Source organism: Panthera onca, chromosome E1 (assembly GCF_046562875.1).
Source record: "Panthera onca isolate mPanOnc1 chromosome E1, mPanOnc1 haplotype 2, whole genome shotgun sequence".
NCBI lineage: Eukaryota > Metazoa > Chordata > Mammalia > Carnivora > Felidae > Panthera > Panthera onca.
Window position 1 is genome coordinate 46,613,362 of NC_138352.1, and position 19,155 is coordinate 46,632,516.

At 45.2% G+C, this 19,155-nt stretch overlaps 1 protein-coding gene across 1 annotated transcript in view; it reads right to left on the reverse strand.

Annotated features, from left to right (window-relative positions):
• Nucleotides 1–17,168, reverse strand: part of SCPEP1 (serine carboxypeptidase 1) — a 32,156-nt gene extending 14,988 nt beyond the window's left edge. The window contains exons 1-6 of the mRNA XM_060646486.3: nt 17,036–17,168; nt 13,594–13,742; nt 10,573–10,662; nt 6,765–6,920; nt 6,342–6,416; nt 1,338–1,410 (exon numbers count right to left, since the gene is read on the reverse strand). Coding sequence (XP_060502469.1) covers nt 1,338–1,410; nt 6,342–6,416; nt 6,765–6,920; nt 10,573–10,662; nt 13,594–13,742; nt 17,036–17,102 — 610 coding nt within the window. The 5' untranslated portion in view covers nt 17,103–17,168. The remainder of the gene's footprint in view (nt 1–1,337; nt 1,411–6,341; nt 6,417–6,764; nt 6,921–10,572; nt 10,663–13,593; nt 13,743–17,035) is intronic.
• Nucleotides 17,169–19,155: the final 1,987 nt, after the last annotated feature.

Here is a 19,155-nt window from a genome sequence, read left to right on the forward strand (position 1 = left end):
TTATTTATTTGGAGAGACAGAGCACGAGCGGAGGATGGACACAGAGCGAGGGAGACAGAATCTGAAGCAGGCTCCAGGCTCTGAGCTGTCAGCACAGAGCCCGACGCAGGGCTCGAACTCAGGAACCATGAGATCATGAACCGAGCCGAAGTTGGACGCTTAGCTGACTGAGCCACCCAGGTCCCCATACAAATTACTATTTTTAAAAACTGAGGCATAATCACACATCAGAAACCATAAATGTAAATTTAGAAGTTTTGATAAACGTGGGACACCTGGGTGACTCATTTGGGTAAGCGTCAGACTCTTGATCTCAGCTCAGTTCTTGAGCTCAGGGTCATCGGTTCAAGCTCCACACTGGGTTCCATGCTGAGTGTGGAGCCTACTTAAAACAAAACCCAGAAATTTTGGTAAATGCAAACACCCATGTAACAACCACCGCAGTGAAGACATAGAACACAGGCAGCCTAGAAAGTTCCTTAGTGTCCCTTTCCAGCTTATTCCCTTCCCTCCTCCAGAGGGTAACTTCTCTTCTAATTTCTAACTTTGTGGTTTGGTCTTGCCTGTGAAGTTACCTTTTGTTAGGTTAGAGTAGTTCTCAACCAGGGACATCTGGAGGTGTTTTTGTGCATCACACTGGGGTGGGTAGACTGGCATCTAACAGGTAGAGATGCTAACATCCAACAATGCACAGGACAGCCCCCACAACAAAGAAACACGTGGCTTAAAATGTCAGTAGCCCTGAGATTTAGAAATCCTGTGTTAGAGTGAACCCCACAAAGGTGACTATTTCAGATGTCGGAAGCCACACCCCAGATGTCTGCAGCATAAACAACTCTTATCTGTACTCCCGAAGAGGACACTCAGGTTATTAAACTACATACCTGAGCTACAGGACCTGATGGAAACTCTGTCTCACCACCAATATGAGCAACACACAGGAATTTCACCCCAAACCCTCATGCTAGTGGTGGGGAACAAATGACCAACAGAACTGGCTGTGCATCCCAATCAGGCCACTCACGCTGTGTGTCAGAGAGCAAATTCCACCTCCTCCCTGAGTGTTTAGAAGGTCTTCAGCTGTAAAATTTGATTCTTTTGTTGTAAGAGTCAAATAAGAGAATTCAGTCTGGCCGGCAGAGGTCCATGGTAGGAGCTCCGTAAATGAGTTCTCATCCTCAAACTTCTCAGACACTCCTGGAGCAAATACTTTCTGGGTTGACATCTCTAATGACCCAGAAAATTCTGTTGCCTTGTTCCCTGATCTGCACAACACGGCCCAAAGTCCCAGGGAAGAATAGAGAATGGGAAAGAAGAAATGAAAATTCCGTACTTACTTATAGGGGAGATCCATGAGTCACCCAAAGCAACGCCAGCAAAGTTGCACTGGATGGTCCCTTGCTGAACAGCCTGAAAGAAGAGAAGTCAACATCCTTGCCAAGGGAACCCAATGACCTCCATCCCTTCCTCAGTAGGAGGGGGCCAAGCCTTTATGCACCACCTTTGCCAAGCACAGAAAACTTTTGCCCATCCTTTCCAAGATCCCTTGGGTATCCAAAGACCTCAGATACCCACTAGAGAGCGAGGGTGACTCTTTCCTGCTGCCATATGCAAAGTGAGGAAGAACTGTTTGGGCATCTCTCTACTGGTTGTTGTTTTTTTTTTAAGATTTTTTTCTTAATATGTATTTATTTATTTTTGAGAGAGCACAAGCAGGCCCCACACTGTCAGTGCAGAGCCCTATGTGAGGCTCGAACCCACGAACCGTGAGATCATGACCTGAGCCGGAATCTAGAGTTGGATGTCCCACCGACTGAGCCACCCAGGCGCCTCCCTCTACTGTTGTTGAAAGAATGTTGGCAGGATGTGCGTGGGGTCTGGTACAGCCCTTTTCTTTCAGATGGTCACTAGCACCCTTTCCCCCAAGGTCTGTGATTCCTCACAAGGTGCTGGGAGGGGAGGGGTAGGAGGCTTGGGGACAACAATCACTGACCACAGGGTAGTCACTGCGGGGGTGGCAGGCCTCCTCAGGAGATCCTTGAGGGTGGGATGGATGCCTCAGGACTATACTATCATTTGTATAAAAATGAGAAAAAAGAATATACAGTGGACTCTTGATAATAGGTTTGAACTGCACCGGTCCACTCATATGCAGGTTTTTCCCAACAACTACAATAAAGTACTATAAATGTATTTTCTCCTTACGATTTCTTAGTAGCAGTTTCTTTCCTAGCTTACTTTATTGTAAGAATATAGTATAGAATACACGTAATATATGAACGATGTGAATCAACTGTTGAGGTTTTCAGTCAGGCTTGTGGTCAATAGTAGGCTGTGGGTAGTTAAGTTTTGAGACAGCCAAAAGTTATATGTGGATTTTCCATTGCATGACTTACTTCTATAGAGAAACTGAATCACTATGTTGCACATCTGAAACTAATATAACATTGTCTCAAACAAAAAAACTTTTTTTGCTTAAAAAAGTTGTATGCGGGGGCGCCTGGGTGGCTCAACCAGTTAAGCATCTTACTTTGACACAGGTCATGATCTCACAGTTTGTGGGTTCAAGCCCCACATCGGGCTCTGTGCTGACAACTCAGAGCCTGGAGCCTGCTTCAGACTGTGTCTCCCTCTCTCTCTGCCTGCCCCCCCCAAAAATAAATAAACACTAAAAAATTTTTTAATTAAAAAAAATAAAAAGGTATATGTGAAAAACAAACAAGCAAACAAAGTTGTATGTGGATTTTTGAATGAGCAGGTGATGGCTCCTGACCCCCATGTTGTTCAGGGTTAACTGTATGTGAATTAGCTTACGTAGGCACAGAATACCTCTGGAAAGCTACAGAAGCTACTAATAACAGAGGCTGCTTTAGGGGAGAGGGGGAGGCAAGGGTGAGATTTTTTCCAGTATCTTTTACATGTTTTGAATTTTGAATTATGTGCATGCACAAACTATTCAGAGATCTAAAATAAGAACACAGTGACCATCCTGACTTTGAATGTTAGTAATTACAGAGAAAGAATTATGCATTTATCTGGTTTTCCATAAGGAATTTACTTCATAAGTCACCTAAATAGCCCAGGTGATGGGGGAAAGTTCCAGTTTATAGAATACCAGCTAATGGATGTGAACAAAAAGACAGGAGGAGAAAACCATCATTTTGTAACTCCTAACGATATTACTGACTCACATGAGAATCAAAAATTGATGTAAAATTATTAGGTGAAAGATGGATGAAGAATTAGACATCCATATAGTGTGAAGATAACACCACTCAGGTAACTTTCTATGCAGGCGGAAGGTGAAAGAGTCCAGTGGCAAAATCAGACTAGATCTAGATATTATGTCCTTTCTGAGTTGAAGCAAAATGAGGTGCACAGGGGTGCTTGGGTGGCTCAGTTGGTTAAGCATCAGACTTTTTTTTTTTTTATTTAAAAATAAAATTTTTTTTAATGTGTATTTATTTTTGACAGAGAGAGAGAGAGACAGAACATGAGCAGGGGAGAGGCAGAGAGAGAGGGAGACACAGAATCCAAAACAGGCTCCAGGCTCTGAGCTGTCACCACAGAGCCTGACGCGGGGCTCGAACTCAGACTGTGAGATCATGACCTGAGCCGAAGTTGGTCACTCAAATGACTGAGCCACCCAGGTGCCCCCCTTTTTTGTTTACTTAAATTTTTTTTAATGTTTATTTATTTTTGACAGAGAAAGAGAGACAGAACATGAGCAGGGGAGAGGCAGAGAGAGGGGGAGAAGCATCCGACTCTTAATTTCAACTCAGGTCACGATCCCAGGGTCATGGGATTGAGCCCTGCAGGGGGCTCTGTGCTGAGCATGGAGCCTGCTTAAGATTTTCTCTCTCCCTCTCCCTCTGTCCTTCACCCACTCACGCTATGTCTCTCAAATAAATAAATAAGTAAATAAATAAAATATTTTTTAAAAGTGAAGTACACATCACGTATATCAGAGAGTGGCAATTTTTTCTAGAAAGGGCCAGAATTTAAAATATTATAGGGTTTGTAGACTAAACAGCCTGTGTTGCAATTACTCAGTTCTACCATTGTTAACACTAGAGCAGCTACAGGTAATATGTAAACAAATGAACAATTCTAATAAAACTTTATTTGTGGGCATTGAAATTTGAGTTTTATGTACTTTTCACGCATCATGAAATATTACTTTGCTTTTAAACCCTGCCGTTGCACCACCACCACTTGAAAATGTAAAAGCCCTTCTTAGCTCACAGGTCATATAAAATCAGGTGGTGGCAGGGCCTGGGTGGCTCAGTCGGTTGAGCGCCCGACTTTGGCTCAGGTCATGATCTCTTGGTTCGTGAGTTTGAGCCCTGCATTGGGCTCTCTGCTGTGAGTGCAGAGCCTGCTTCAAATCTTATGTCCCCGTCTCTCTGCTCCTTCCCAACTTGTGCATGCATGCGTGTGCTCTCTTTCTCAAAAAATAAATAAACGTTAAAAAAAAAAAAAAAGAAGCTCATACAAGCTCACTGTAAACAAACTTAAACACCACAGGAGACAAGAGAAAATGTGGAAAAACTTTCCCCTCTGTCCCACATGCACCCCCTCCGCTCACCAGTTCACCACAGTTAAGATGTTACATATGCTTCTCAGCCCTTTCTTTGCTTTCACGAGCTTTTACACACACACACACACACACACACACACACACACACACACACACGTATATAGAGATGCATGCATTCCTTATGATGGTTGCCCCATCACGGAAGGATACATCTATTTTGTTTAAGTAATCCTCTACAGATAGCCACTGACTTTGTTTTCAGTTGACAGACATTGTAAGCAATAGTGTATTAAACATTCTCAACACACAAACATGTGTTAAGAATTCCCACAGGACAGATTCCCGGAACTGAAATTACTGGTCAAAGGGCATATAGACTTTAAAAGTTGACAGATACTGCCAATGATTTACCACTGGGGAGTCTGGGTGCCTCAGTCAGATGGGCATCCAACTTCGGTTCAGGTCATAATCTCACGGCTCATGGGTTCGAGCCCCGCATCAGAATCTGTGCTGACAGCTTAGAGCTCAGAGCCTCGAGCCTGCTTCGGATTCTGTCTCCCTCTCTCTGCCCCTCCCCTGCTCACACTCTGTCTCTTTCTCTCAAAAATAAAAAAAACATTAAAAAAATTTTTTCTTAATAAAAAAAAAATAAATAAATAAATAAAATGATTTACCATTTTAAAATGTTTTATTCATTTCCCTGACTTCTTAACCAAAACTGGGTATCACCAATCTTTTAAATATTTGTAAATCCCACAGATTCAGCTACTAATAAAAGTTGAGCATTTTCCATATGTTCACAGGCTGTTTGCATTTCTTCTATAAATTGCTTGTTTGTATTCTTTGCCAATTCGCAAAGAATATTGTCTTTCTTAGAATATTCTCTTTTTTTATGGAGTATCAATAAGAATACCTTTCCTATTATATACATAGATTTTTTTTTGAGACAGAAAGAGAGTGTGCACAGGGGAGAGGGGCAGAAGGAGAGAGAGGGAGGGAGGGGAAGAGAGAGGGAGAGGGAGAGAGGGAGTGAGGGAGGGAGAGAGGGAGAAAGGGAGAGAGGGAGAGAGACAGAGAGGGAGAGGGAGGGAGGGAGGGAGGGAGGGAGAGAGAGAGAGAGAGAGAGAGAGAGAGAGAGAGAGAGAGAGAATCCCAAGCAGGCTCCACAGTTAGCGCAGAGCCTGATGTGGGGCTTGATACTGTGAACCACAAGATCACAGACCTGAGCCCACTAAGCGTCAGATGCTTAACCAAGTGAGCCATCCAGGTGCCCCTAGATTTCTTTATGTTTTGATTTTTTAATCTATCTACAACTGACGTTTTATGGAAGAAGAAATTCAATGTTACTGGTTTTCAAAGTGAGAGCCATTCGTTTCTGTGCCATTCATTGAATATTGTCTGTTGCCCAATGATTTGAAATGCCATGTTATCATTTGGTATGATTCTGCCACATGATCATATCCATGACACATACATGTTACTTACATGCACACAGAAGTATATGTAAAATCTGTTTCCAGGTTCTTCACCCTGCTGCTTTGAAGTCTGCTGCTAAGCTAGTACCACACTGTTTTACTGTTTTACCCACTATAGCTTTCTTATAACTCATTTCATATCCGTTAGGGCAACCTTCACTGTGTTCTTTGAAACTTTTCATGGTTATTATTAGAGATTTAACCTTACTCTGCATGTACAAGGTACCACAAGGTCCTATTCATAGTATATTCAATATCAGCTGATATAAAAAGGAACAGAATCAGTTTATCTGAAACGAAAACAAGAAAGACATCTTTCCTGTTACCTTATAAAGTTCTAGACCAATGCCAGCGGCCATTTTGCCTCCATAGGACTCCGAGAAAATGTAGAACGGAATCGTCTAGCAAGAAAAGGAATTTACACAGAATTAAATATCCTGAGTGCATTTTTTTTTACATAAATTAATTTCAGATTTCTATTGCATGTAACGGCCAGACAAAAATCTGCTTTTATTGGTCTTTCCCCCCCTTATCTGGTTAGAGTACCAGGCTCCAAGGTCATTCTTTCAAGCTTAAAACCACCTTGAGAGATGACAGAAACAGAAGGCCACAACCTGATCTCGGGTGCAGAAGGGTTGTCTCTGATAACAGCTGGACATTGAACTCTTGGGGGAATTTAAGTTTATTAGGATGGATGTAACAGTGGGACTGTGAGCGCTTTGCTTAGCTGACCCCGAGTTACAGCTTACCTGGAATTCTTTGTGGCAATCGAAGAAGGTCTTTAGGAGAATCATCATGTCTGACACCACCATGGCGAGGTCTTTGGCATACGCGTCACTCTTGTTCACGTAACTGAACCCAGTGCCCACAGGGTTATCCACAAATAGGAGACTGGCCGACTGGAGCTACACGTCACACGGGAAAGTCAAGTGGCACCATCGGTCAGTCACCAACTGTCTTTCCACTCTCTTCTATGAGCTCAACAAAACCCACACGCGAGGATATCAGTGTGCTTACAAGCCTACCGCTAAAAGGGATTTCAAAAAATTATAAACATAGGCTACTAAGGCGAAGAAAAGGAGAGGCAAGAAGGAAAGGTTAACATACACGGGGATCAAAACACATAAGCGGTCAGTTTTCACACAATACGGGGTCCTAAATGTAATACGTTAGCTCTGGTAGAACCACGCGGTCCAAGCAACAGCTGGAAGCAGGCAGGGTACGTCCAAGGTCTGAATACCACATATCAGTTTTCTTTAAGGTGAATCCAATTTCCACACCGGCCTGGCCTCCCGGTGCACTACAAGTACGGAATCTATCCTAATACCTCTTCCAAAGAGGCTCAGAGTTACAGAATCTCGATGTGAGTATGGTAAGCTAGGTGTGAATGAGTGGCCAAAGGAATGAAGTCCAAATCAAGAAACTGCCCGGGCCGGGGCCTGACGGTAAAGTGTACTTGCTCGGATGTTGGAAATGTGGCAGGAGGTGGGCAGAGACCAGGTCATGCCCAGGAATCTGGATCTGGTCTTCTGGGAACTGAAAGACATTAAACTAAGGAGTGATTTGCATTGGAGAGGCACTCTGAAAGCAGCCCCTAGAGAGGATGGAAAAGGGATGAAGGATATTAACAGCACTCGGGTATTCAACACAGAGTCACCACGTGACCCAGCAATTCCACTCGGAAACTGAAAACAGGAACTCAAAACAAATGTTTGTACACCAGTGTTCCCTGCACTGTTCACGAGCGCTAACAGGTAGAAACAACCCAAGTGTCCGTCACCAGATGAACAAACAGAATGTGGTATATCCATACGGTGGACTAGTATTCAGCCTTCAAAAAGGGAAGTAGTGGTATATCCTACATGGATGAACCTTGTAAATGTTATGCTAAGTGAAAGAAGCCACACGCCCAAGGCCACATTCTGTATGACGCCATTGTTACAAAACGGCTAATGCAGGCGAGTCTACAGAGACAAAGTTGATTTGTGGCAAGTTGCCTAAGGAGAGATGGGTGGTTAACAGCTAAGGGGTATGAGGTTTTCTGGGATGGGAGGCTAGTGAAAATGGTCTGAAATTGAGTGTGGTAATGGTTGTAAAACTCTGAATATACGAAAGCCATTGAATTGTATACTTTAAATGGGTGAATTATATCGTATGTGAGTTGTATTTCAATAAAGCTATACTTTAAAAAATTCATTTTTAGGTAAAACTGATTGGATGAGGGGGAGGGTGGGAGAGGGAGGGGCAGGGGAAGATGAGATGGCTCTCTGGTTTCTGCCTCAGGCATGATTGGATGGTGGTACCATTTACCACAAGGGACACATGAGAGTTGGCTGGTTTTGTGGATGGATAGAGGGTCTTGTGTAATAATGAATATGGCCTGGGATATGTCGAACTGGGCACGTATGAGAGACATCCACAAGGAGGCATCTCAGAGGCAAATGGAGAAATAGTTCTTGGGCAAAAAGTTCTGAGCCAGAGATACTGACTTAGGGGCATCACCTTCTATGTGTCATTAAAGCAGTTTGAGAGGACAAGGCCGCCCAAAGAACACATAGAAGAGAATGTTACCTAGGACAGGGTACAGGAAACAACAATATCTAAGACATGGGAATGGCCAACAGTGTGGCAAAGAAATCCAATGAAAAGAATCCCATGAAGGATCTAACGGGACTTTGGAACTGGGAAGCCAGCACACCCTTGGGGACAACAGCTCTGGGGAGAGACTACAGCGGGTCAGGCCGGTGCTTCCCAACCTTGTCACGGCCACAGAGATAAGTGTACTGCATCCTAGAGCTAATGTGCACTGGGTTCCCTAGTAAGTACTCTCTCCTGCCCCCAGCACCAAGCCCCCAGGTGAGAAAGCTCTGGGCTAAGGCATAAATAGGAGGTAAAGACCAGGGGCCACTGGGTGACTCAGTCGGTTAAACATTCGACTTCAGCTCAGGTCATGATCTCGCGGTCTGTGGGTTCGAGGCCCACACAGGGCTCTGTGCTGACAGCTTAGAGCCTGGAGCTTGCTTTGGATTCTGTGTCTCTGTCGCTCTCTGCCCCTCCCCTGCTTGTGCTCTGTCTCTCTCTCTCTCTCTCTCTCTCAAAAATAAACATTAAAATTTTTTTTTTAAAAAATAGGAGGTAAAGACTAGACAGCAGTAAATACAGGCACACCTTGTTTTACTGCATTTTTTCTTTAACAAATTAAAGGTCTGTAGGCAGCCCTGTGTTGAGCAAGTCTATAGACGCCATTTTCCCAACAGCATCTGCTTGCTTCGTGTCTGTGTGTCACATTTTGGTAATTCTTGCAATATTTCAAACTGTTTCGTTATTACTGTGCTTGTTACAGTGCTCTGTAACCAGTGATTAGGACTCACTGAAAGTTCAGATGATGGTTAGCTGTTTTTAGCAATAAAGTTATTTTTAATTTCACATACATAGTTTTACATGTAACAGACCATGGTATAGTGTAAGGGTTACTTTTCTATGCCCTGGGAAATCGAAAAATTCATTTGACCCGCTTTACTGTAGGTCTGGAAACCAAACCCGCAACGTCTCCAAGGTATGCCTGTATAAAGAATTCTTTCAAGAAAAGGTGGTAGCTGGAGGCGCTTGGTAGTAGGTTGGGAAAAACCTGTGCATGTCTGTAGCCCAGGGAACAGAGAGCCTACAGACAGCATAAGGATGTAGAAAGGTACTAACTGTCCAAGTGGAATCTTTGAGAAAGGGACCCCAGCAGAGAGGGGCCTTGTGTTATTTTGAGATGGGCAGGAGGATAGTAAGGGGCAGGAAGGGGTAGAGAGGACAGGGGAAAGCCGGTCACAGGCAATGACTCTGTCCTCTCGGTGAGGCAGGGAGACAGGGCAGACAGGGAGGGAGCAGAGCAGCAGCACACAGCAGAGGGCGGCCACGAGCTCAGGCAAAGCCCACAACCAGGTTGTGGTTTTGTCCGCCAGTGTCTGGCACCCAGAAGCAGGGGCCAAGCAGGTGCACAGTGCGACTGATCCAAGGTTGGGGGTGGCTTGGCTCTTCGGGGAAAAGGATGAAGGAGCCAGGGGTTGAGCAGAGAGGGGTTAGGGCGAGACGTGAAACCAAGAACGAGGGAGGGGGTGGAGACAGAACAAGAGAGACACCAAAAAGGTAGAGGACAAAGGCTCTGAAGTCTTGATGAAGTCAAGAAGCAGGGTAGGAGAGTGGAGAGGGGACAGGATTGGACGTCGTGACCAGAGGGTGGGATCCTGCGGTCAGATTGCAGAGATGGCCAAATAGGAAATGACAAGGTCCAGGGTGTCTGCTGGAATAGGCTTTGGCCGTCAAGTGGATGGAAAGGTCACCGACGTGGGAAGGGAAGAGAGCCAGGGGACGGACAAGCTGCCCCCAGAAATGGAAGAAGCTGGCTAGAGCGGAAGCCTAGGGACAAGTGCACAAGGCCCAGGACCCCTGGGGAAGAGGATGGAGCGGGATTGCTTAATCTGTGACCCCACCCAGAATGGGGTAGGGCCAGGTGGGGCTCAGCCTTGGAGAGGCCACAGGGCAGTTTCAGTTAGGCTGTGCTCACTGTACCCAGGTAGTTCTTCGTGGTTTGAGATCACTGTCAAGGGGCCCAATTTCCTCAAAGTTTCCAAATCCAGTGCTGGAACCGCCCGGACCACCCTGTGGAAGAGAAAATAAACAACAAAATAAGCCCAGAGAAAACATTAGTCAAATCTTGGTCATTATAACAATGACCACATTCACTCTAAATGATTTATGATTTAGTGCTGGCTCAGTCAACATTCTACGAAAGACACAACTGACCTGGTGAACCAGGGGGTCTGTACCGACAGAGCCCCTGGTAACTGCTGAAGTCTTTCTAAAGGGAAAAGACTCAGGGACACCTGTCTGGCTCAGTCAATAGAGCATACGACTCTTGACCTTGGGGTTGTGAGTTCAAGCCCCATGTTGGGTGTAAAGATTGCTTATAAATAAATAAATAAATAAATAAATAAATAAATGAATGAAAGAAAACACCTGGCTTACGAGCCCCAAAAGGAATTTTCCTACCTCTGATCCTCTGAGATTGACTCCTGACCCGCCATGGGGCATGCTGGGCACTGACCTTCAAAACACCTTGGCCAACCCCTCTCATCTCCAAGATGAGCAGTAAGGCCCAGGTAAGGGACATGGCAATTTGGGGTCCATTTTGCCAAGACTGGACCTGGGGCCCTGTGACTCCTCACCCCACCACCTCTCCTCTGTCCCTGCAGACCAACAAGGGATGCAGACTGAAGGGCAGTTTGATCATGTGGATCCTGGGATATAATTTAGTAAATGTAGAAGTCCCAGGGCAGGAAGGACTCAATACTGTGTGCATCCAGGGCCAATGGCAGGGCAGGACTGTGAGCAGAGCTCAGTGCCGGGGCATTGTCAGTTGAGCATCCGACTTCAGCTCAGGTCATGATCTCACAGCTTATGAGTTCTAGCCCCGCCTTGGGGTCTGCATTGACAGCTCGGAACCTGGAGCCTGCTTCGGATTCTGTGTCTCCCTCTCTCTTTGCCCTTTCCCCACTCATGCTCCCTCTCTCTCTCTCTCTCTCAAAAATAAATAAACATCGGGGTGCCTGGATGACTCAGTCAGTTAAGTGGCTGACTTCAGCTGAGGTCATGATCTCACGGTTCGTGAGTTTGAGCCCCGCATCGGGCTCTGTGCTGACAGCTCAGAGCCTGGAGCCTGCTTCAGATTCTGTGTCTCCCCCTCTCTCTGTCCCTCCCTGTTTGCACTCTCTCTCCCAAAAATAAATACTTAAAAATAAATAAATAAACAAACAAACATACATTAAAAAAATAATAAAATAAAATAAAATGTTGGCAACTAATCCAGATAAAACAATAGGAAGGTTTTGCAACTTCTGAAATTCAATGGTTTTTAAATTCCTGAGAGCCCAGAAGGTGCTTGAGGGGCGAGCATGTGACAAAGGGAAGGCGGCCAGGGTAGGACCCGGCCTACACTCCAGCCCTTCTGCTTTCCACTTGGGCTCCGTATAGAAGCTTTCACTTGACAGTGGTAAGAGTCCTGCTGATGAAGAAAAAGTTGAAAAACCTTAAAAATCCCTCAGATTAAAAAACAAAGCCCAGGGGCGCCTGGATGGCTCTAATGGTGGGGCACCTGACTTAGGCTCAGGTCATGATCTCGCAGTTAATGGGTTCGAGCCCAGTGTCAGGCTGTGTGCTGACAGCTTGGGGTCTGGAGCTTCTGGTTCTAAGTCTCCCTCTCTCTCTGCCCCTCACACGCTCACACTCTGTCTGCCTGTCTCTCTCTCTCTCAAAAATAAATAATTTTTTTAAATTAAAAATAATAATAAACAAACAAACAAACAAAAACCAAAGCCCAGAAAACGGAACCCTGCAGCATCTCTACCTACCGCAGCCCTGGGTGGACAGAAGGGCCCTGGGATACACCCGTGGCATCTTCTTCTCAGACACTTTTACATCTGCACCCTCGGGCCAGGCCTCACCTCCAGCACTCAAAGGAGACAGTTGTGATAACGCCCCCTTCCCCGCACAGGGCTCACCTGCACTCTGTCTCATCAGGAGAGTCCACCAGGGCTAGGTGAGGAGGCCAAGCCCAGGGCACCAGCAGGGTGCTCGTGAATACTGACATTTTGGGAGGAAGTGACACGTGCATCCCATGGAGAGGAGTACCCTGACACCCTATTTACTGGTGCGCAACCTGGAACCCAATCTGGGCCATACCGCCAGTTTCCAGAAGCTGAAGCAAAACTGTGTTCGTCAACCCCTCCCTAAAGGCTGGTCTTCCAGGTGGGTGTGGGCCACCTCTAGGCAAATATTTTAGGAATGCAAGAGAGGATCCTCTGCCTGCCCCCCAAAGCTGCCTCCAACCGGTTCCCAGCCTTCCATCCTACAATCAGAGCTCAAGATTAAAACCCAAACACACTCAGGAAGGATAGGACCCAACATTGAATTCTAAGATACAAAAGGCTGAGTCCTTTCAAAAGGGGGCTTTTCTGGGGGCAAGGAGTTAGGGTCTAGGAAGGACTGGGAGAAGAGACAGAGAGAAAGGGCTGCTCGGGAACCTTTCCGAACACCTGTCAGCATTTAGTCACAGGGGTCTACAGGAGCTTCTGCTAAGGCATCCTACCACTGACTGGACTCAATATAATGTTTATTTATTTTTGAGAGAGAGAGGGAGAGACAGAATATGAGTGGGGGAGGGGCAGAGAGAGAGGGAGACAGAATTCAGGCTCCAGGCTCCGAGCTGTCAGCACAGAGCCCGACATGGGGCACGAACTCACGAACCGTGAGATCATGACCTGAGCTGAAGTCGGACACTTAACTGACTGAGCCACCCAGGCGTCCCTTGACTGGGCTCAATATAAAAAGACCTCTGCAAAGGCTAGCACCCCTCACTCTCTGATTTGGCCTCTTAGCATACCATTGTCTTTGCCTGCCTCAGGAGGACACCAAATCCCCGCCCCCAGCCAGGACCCCCCCCCCACCCCAGATCAGTCCTTCCCCCCTGAGCTTTTACGAGCTGGCAAAGTGGTAAGAGGGGAAAACCGGGCCAGGCAGCCAGGCCACTTTTACCTGAAGCCACATGACCAGAGGGAGTTCTGAGAAGTTCTTGCAGGGGTTAGTTGCATAATAGAGCCACCAGAACATGTGGGCATCCTTGCGGACAGTCACATAATCCCACACTTCCTTTCCTTCCTCTGCGGGCCAGTCAATGACTGCTCCTAAAACAGAAGCACAACGTGATTTTCCTGAAGAAGGTCAACCATCCAGGTAAATTCCAAGGCTGTAGAGATGGCCATGCTAAGCTAGAGATGATGTGGTTTATATTTTTGGCAAGGTACTCACTCTAATATAGTGGGGAGATAAGGAAAAGACACTTCAGTTGTGAAAAAAAGAAACCAAACTTAATAGTGGCAGAGGAGATTGGGGGCTTTCACTTTTTCCTCTGCACCGTCTGTAATATTTGAATTTTTAACAGTAGGCATGAACACTTTTACAATTCTGTTTTTTCTTATTTTTTTTTAACTTTATTTTATTTATTTTAAGATAGAGACAGAGAGAACACAAGTGGGGTAGGGGAAGAGAGAGAGAAAATCCCAAGCAGGCTCTGCACTGATAGCGAAGAGCCCGATGCGGGGCTTGAACTCATGAACCTCGAGATCATGACCTGAGCCCAAGTCACTTCACCAACTGAGCCACCCAGGCACCCCCACAATTCTGTTTTAAAAAGAGAGAGATTTACATTTTGGGGAAAAAAGGAAAAAATCTCAAAATGCAAGATGCTAGCTTTTGTATCTCTTTTAATGTATTATTAAAGAGGTATCCCAAATTAGAGAGACCAAGAGTCACTATATTATATTGGGGCAACTGTTAGCTTTTGTGAAGGAAAAAAAAAAAATCTAAGTCCTTTTTAAAAAAAAATTTTATGTTTATTTACTTTTTGAGAGAGAGACAGACAGAGAGAGCAAGCTGGGGAGGGGCAGAGAAAGAGAGAGGGAGAGAGAAAATCCCAAGCAGGCCCAGTGCTGTCCATGCAGAGCCAGTCAAGGCACTGGAATTCAAGAACTGTGAGATCATGACCCGAAGTGAAACCAAGAGTCGGACGTTTAACTGACTGAGCCACCCAGGTGCCCCCACAAATGTAGGTCCTTACTTAACACTCTAAACCAAAATAAATTTCAAGTGGATAAAGTATTTCAATTCTAAAATTTCGATATTAAAAATAATATGAAAATATAATTGAATGTTTTTCTGATCTCTGGATGGGGAAATGATGTAGGCATACCCCACAGATATAAAGAAAACTATCAACAGAGTTGAGGACAGGAACTTGTTACATTTTCTGTACAATAAAATTTATGTACATCAAAAATAAAATCGGGGCGCCTGGGTGGCTCAGTCGGTTGGGTGTCCGACTTCGGCCCAGGTCACGATCCCGTGCTTGGTGGGTTCGAGCCCCATGTGGGGCTGTGTGCTGACAGCTCAGAGCCTGGAGCCTGCTTCAGATTCTGTATCTGTCTCTCTCTCTACCCCTCCCTTGCTTGCACTCTGTCTGTCTCCCAAAAAGAAAATAAATATTAAAAAAAAGAATAATAAAATTAAATTAAAAGGCAAACAAAGACAGATCTGTGACAAATATGCACAACAGCAATTTTCTTTACTTGTGTAGATCAATTTTTTTTTTTTACTTTTTTTAACATTTTTATTTTTTGAGAAGCAGAGACAGACAAACGCTTAACTGACTGAGCCACCCAGGCGCCCCGTTGCGTAGATAAATTGAAAACAGGAAGATCCTGGGGCGCCTGGGTAGTTCAGCTGGTTAAGCCTCTGACTTGATTTCAGCTCCACCTCATGGTTAGCGGGTTTGGGCCCGGAGTCAGGCTCTACACTGACAGCTTGGAGCTTGCTTGGGATCCTCTCTCTCTCCCTCTCTCTCTACCCTACCCCTTCCCTGCACCCACCCCACCTCTCTCTCAAAATAAATAAACTTAAAAAGGGTTAACATCACTAATATTCATACATGAAAAGTAAAGCAATATGAGGTCACTAAAAAAATCTTCGCTTATTTGATAGACAACAAAATAATGGCGGGTGCTCAATGTCCACAAGGAGACTGGAGACCGGCCCTCAGCACTGTTGGCCAGAGTGCACACAGCATCACTTTTCGGGAAGGCAGTCTGGCTTTCCAAATAGCAAAAGAAAGATATTCCATAGATTAAAAGCCATATATATACATGTACATCCTTTAATCCCGCAGCTCCAATTTTCCTTAGTTATCTTTGTAGCATCTGCAAAATAGGTATCAGAAAAGAGTAAGTTATGCACATTTTCTATGTCACCTTTGCTAAAGTAACAACTCTCAAGTTACAGTTGTTTTTCTCAAATACCCTCTGAGGGTGGAGAAAAAAAAAAAAGGCCAATAATGTGCAAAGATGATGAGAGGCGACCCTCGATGATGGGCGTTTCCTGCCTTCCACTTCCTCTTTTCTTAAATTCGAAGCCCCTGTGACAAGGAAAACAACAAAAACTGGTCTCAAAAAGAAAAGAAGGGAGTAGATGAGGAGACAAAGGGGTTTTGTAACTGATTAAGAAAACCAGAAAGTGGCTTGAGGGGCAGAACAGAATGGCTAGATCATAGATGTGGCTGTAAGATTTGAGGTACAGGTGACAGAAGATCACACTACCTCCTGGAAAGTAACAGATACGGCCTGGGTCCCTTTTGACTTAATGGCTGGCACTCCTCCCTTCCTTGGCAGTGAACACTGTTAAAATTTGGGGGGGGGGGGGGGGGGAGGGGATGGACAACCTATTTGACAACATTTTCCAGACCCAAGCTGAAGGGCCAGAGTATCCCCAGTTACACAAGGGAAGAGGAGGAATGTGGAGCAACCCGCCTCGAGTCACAAGGCAAGTTTGCGGCCAGTTCCAGTTCCCAGATCCGGATTCAGACCACAAGACATTTTGCTGAAAGACTGAAAATCAATTTCCAAGTCATCCTGTTAAACACGAATTTGTTTTTGTCAAAAAGAATCGCAGTGAAGGGAGATCTTATCCTGTCTGTACGGATCAAGTAGAGAGAAAAAGCCCTTACCTCAATGAAACGTCCCATTCGAGGTAGGACTTTTCAGAGTCCTTTGGACCGCATGTTTCAGCTCAAAAGAAAAAGTCCCCATAATCCCACTTAGCAGCCAATCACGGCAGGAAAAGGGAGGTGGATTTAGGATCGTGGTAACCTCACCCACCAGCAGTTTCCCCAACTCAAGTAATTTGCACAATTGCTCCTACCTAGGCGTAGGGAAGAGAGGAGCACCAGACTATTCAGAGCCAGGAAGGGGTATTAAAAGCACTTAGTATTTTATCTTAAAGAAAAAAAGAGCTAGGTCCTAAAGCAGTTTGATCACGGAAGGTAGAAACGGGGAAAGGCATTTGCTCTAAAAAGCACAAACCCACTAACAGACTCTCATCCCTGGAGAAGGATGCACCGGCCTCTGGTGCACTTTCTTCCCGAACCTACCGGTACTCAGGCCCAGCAGCAAGAGCAGCAGCAGCACCACGGGAGAGGTCCTCGGCACCAGCTCCATGGCGAATACGGCGCGGCGACACCAGCCCGAGGCTGAACCCTGAGCCCCACCACGTGACGGCAGTGGGTGGGACCTGGCTCCGACCGGGGCCTGGGCGGGCCCTGAGGCGTGGGCGGGACGTGGGCGGGGCCTGAGCGGCTCGCGGCTGCTAGTGTCCCGCCGGCACTCTGCTGGGCCTCCCGACCGCGAGCCAGGCAGTGGCGGTCTAGGTGCTCTGTCTGTCTGCCCCACCGCGACCTCCTTTGCCGTTTTGGGGACGGATCAGAGGGGTTGAGGCGTTTAATACATTTGTTTGACTTGGGTCGTGGGACAGGACTGAGACGCTGCGAAGAAATGGCGAGAACCGTCCTTGCTGCCCCGCTCATCTCTTCCCTCCCCAGCAACAGGGCTGACATTTCAAAAGCTAGTGCATCTACCTCCGAACACATGATGCTTGAACCCGCTGGTCGTTGAAAACTGCGATTCCATTTTCATAGACTTATCTTTAAAGTTATTTTGACTATAAAGTTACATATATTATGAACATTTTGGAAATTAAAAAAAAATTAGATCCTACGAAACAAACCATTGTTGGCATTGGGATATATTTTTCTCTAGTCTTCGTTTTAAGTGCAATAATAAAAAAAATTATTGTTTTTTCCTGTGTTGCTAATTTGTCAATAGTATCATTCTGTGTTAACATTGTCTTCACAAGTCATTTTATTTTTCTAATTTTTAAGCCAACTTTATTTTTTTAAGTTTATTTATTTATAATGTTTATTTATTTTTGAGAGAGAGAGTGTGAGAGTGGAGGAGGGGCAGAGAGAGAGGGATAATCTCAAGCAGGCTCCCTGCGGTCAGTGCAGAGCCAGATGTGGGGCTCGAACTCACAAACTGTGACATCATGACCTGAGTGGAAATCAAAAGTTGGTTGCTTCGTGGACTGAAACCCTGGGCACCCCACAACAGTCATTTAAGAGAGGGAATTACAGGTTTGGGAAGGGGAAAGGAGGAAAAGAATGGTAGGATTGTTTCGTGTGTGTGTGTGTGTGTGTGTGTGTGTGTGTGTGTGAAAAGGTTTTTTTGTTTTTTTGTTTTTTTTCTCTGAGTATACTGAATAACTCACCTCGTAGAGCTAGGAAACAGGGTAATACAAGGACAGTATGAGAGTAAGGCTGCTGCCATATATTCTATTTCAAACGTTCACTTGACAGAAAACAAAACAAAAACAAAGTCCAGGTGACAACTCCTTTTCCTGCTCCCCTCTGCATCCCTCTCCCCCTGCCTGTCTTAAGTGGACAGATGTTTTTATCTGCAGCGTTGTGGAATGACAGTCCTGCCAGTGAAGGGCAAGTCCACTGAGATTTGGGCCAGAGAAAAGAATTAGGCAACTGGGTTCTCAGGGGTGCTCCGGGAATGTGTAAAATGCCATTATGAGGGTATTGGGGATAAGCCCGTAGAGGAACGTTAGAAAGACACACATCCAAGTTACACCCTTAGTCAAACAGAAATAACTGTGTTACAAACATTATTTTAAGCTTTTCCTTATCTAAAGCTTCCAAATTGGGGACGCTTGGGTGGCTCAGTCAGTTGAGCATCCAACTCTTGATTTTGGCTCAGGTCATGATCTCGAGGTTCATGAGACTGAACCCCATATCAGGCTCCTCACTGAGCATGGGGTCTGCTTAAGGTTCTCTCTCTCTCTCTCTCTCTGCCCCTCTCCCCTGCTCATGGGTGCTTTCTCTCTCTCTAAAGAAAAAAAATTTTTTAAAGCATTAAAAAAAATAATAAAGCTTCCAAGTTGGTCTCTGTCACCAGAGCTTTAAATACTCTTAACCATTACAGGGTTTCATGTTTTCATTGTAAAAATAAAGCTATAGTAAATATATTTTTCCATATGGTATTTTTCATATTTGGGATTATTTCTCTAAAATAAAATAGAAGTGATAACTATTGCATAAAAGTCGACAAACATTATTATATAACTTTTAAGCACGGGATGGGCTTATATGGTATGGAGATACAGGTAAGGGCCAGGCAACTGCCTGATAAAACAATGGTGTAAAATCAACTA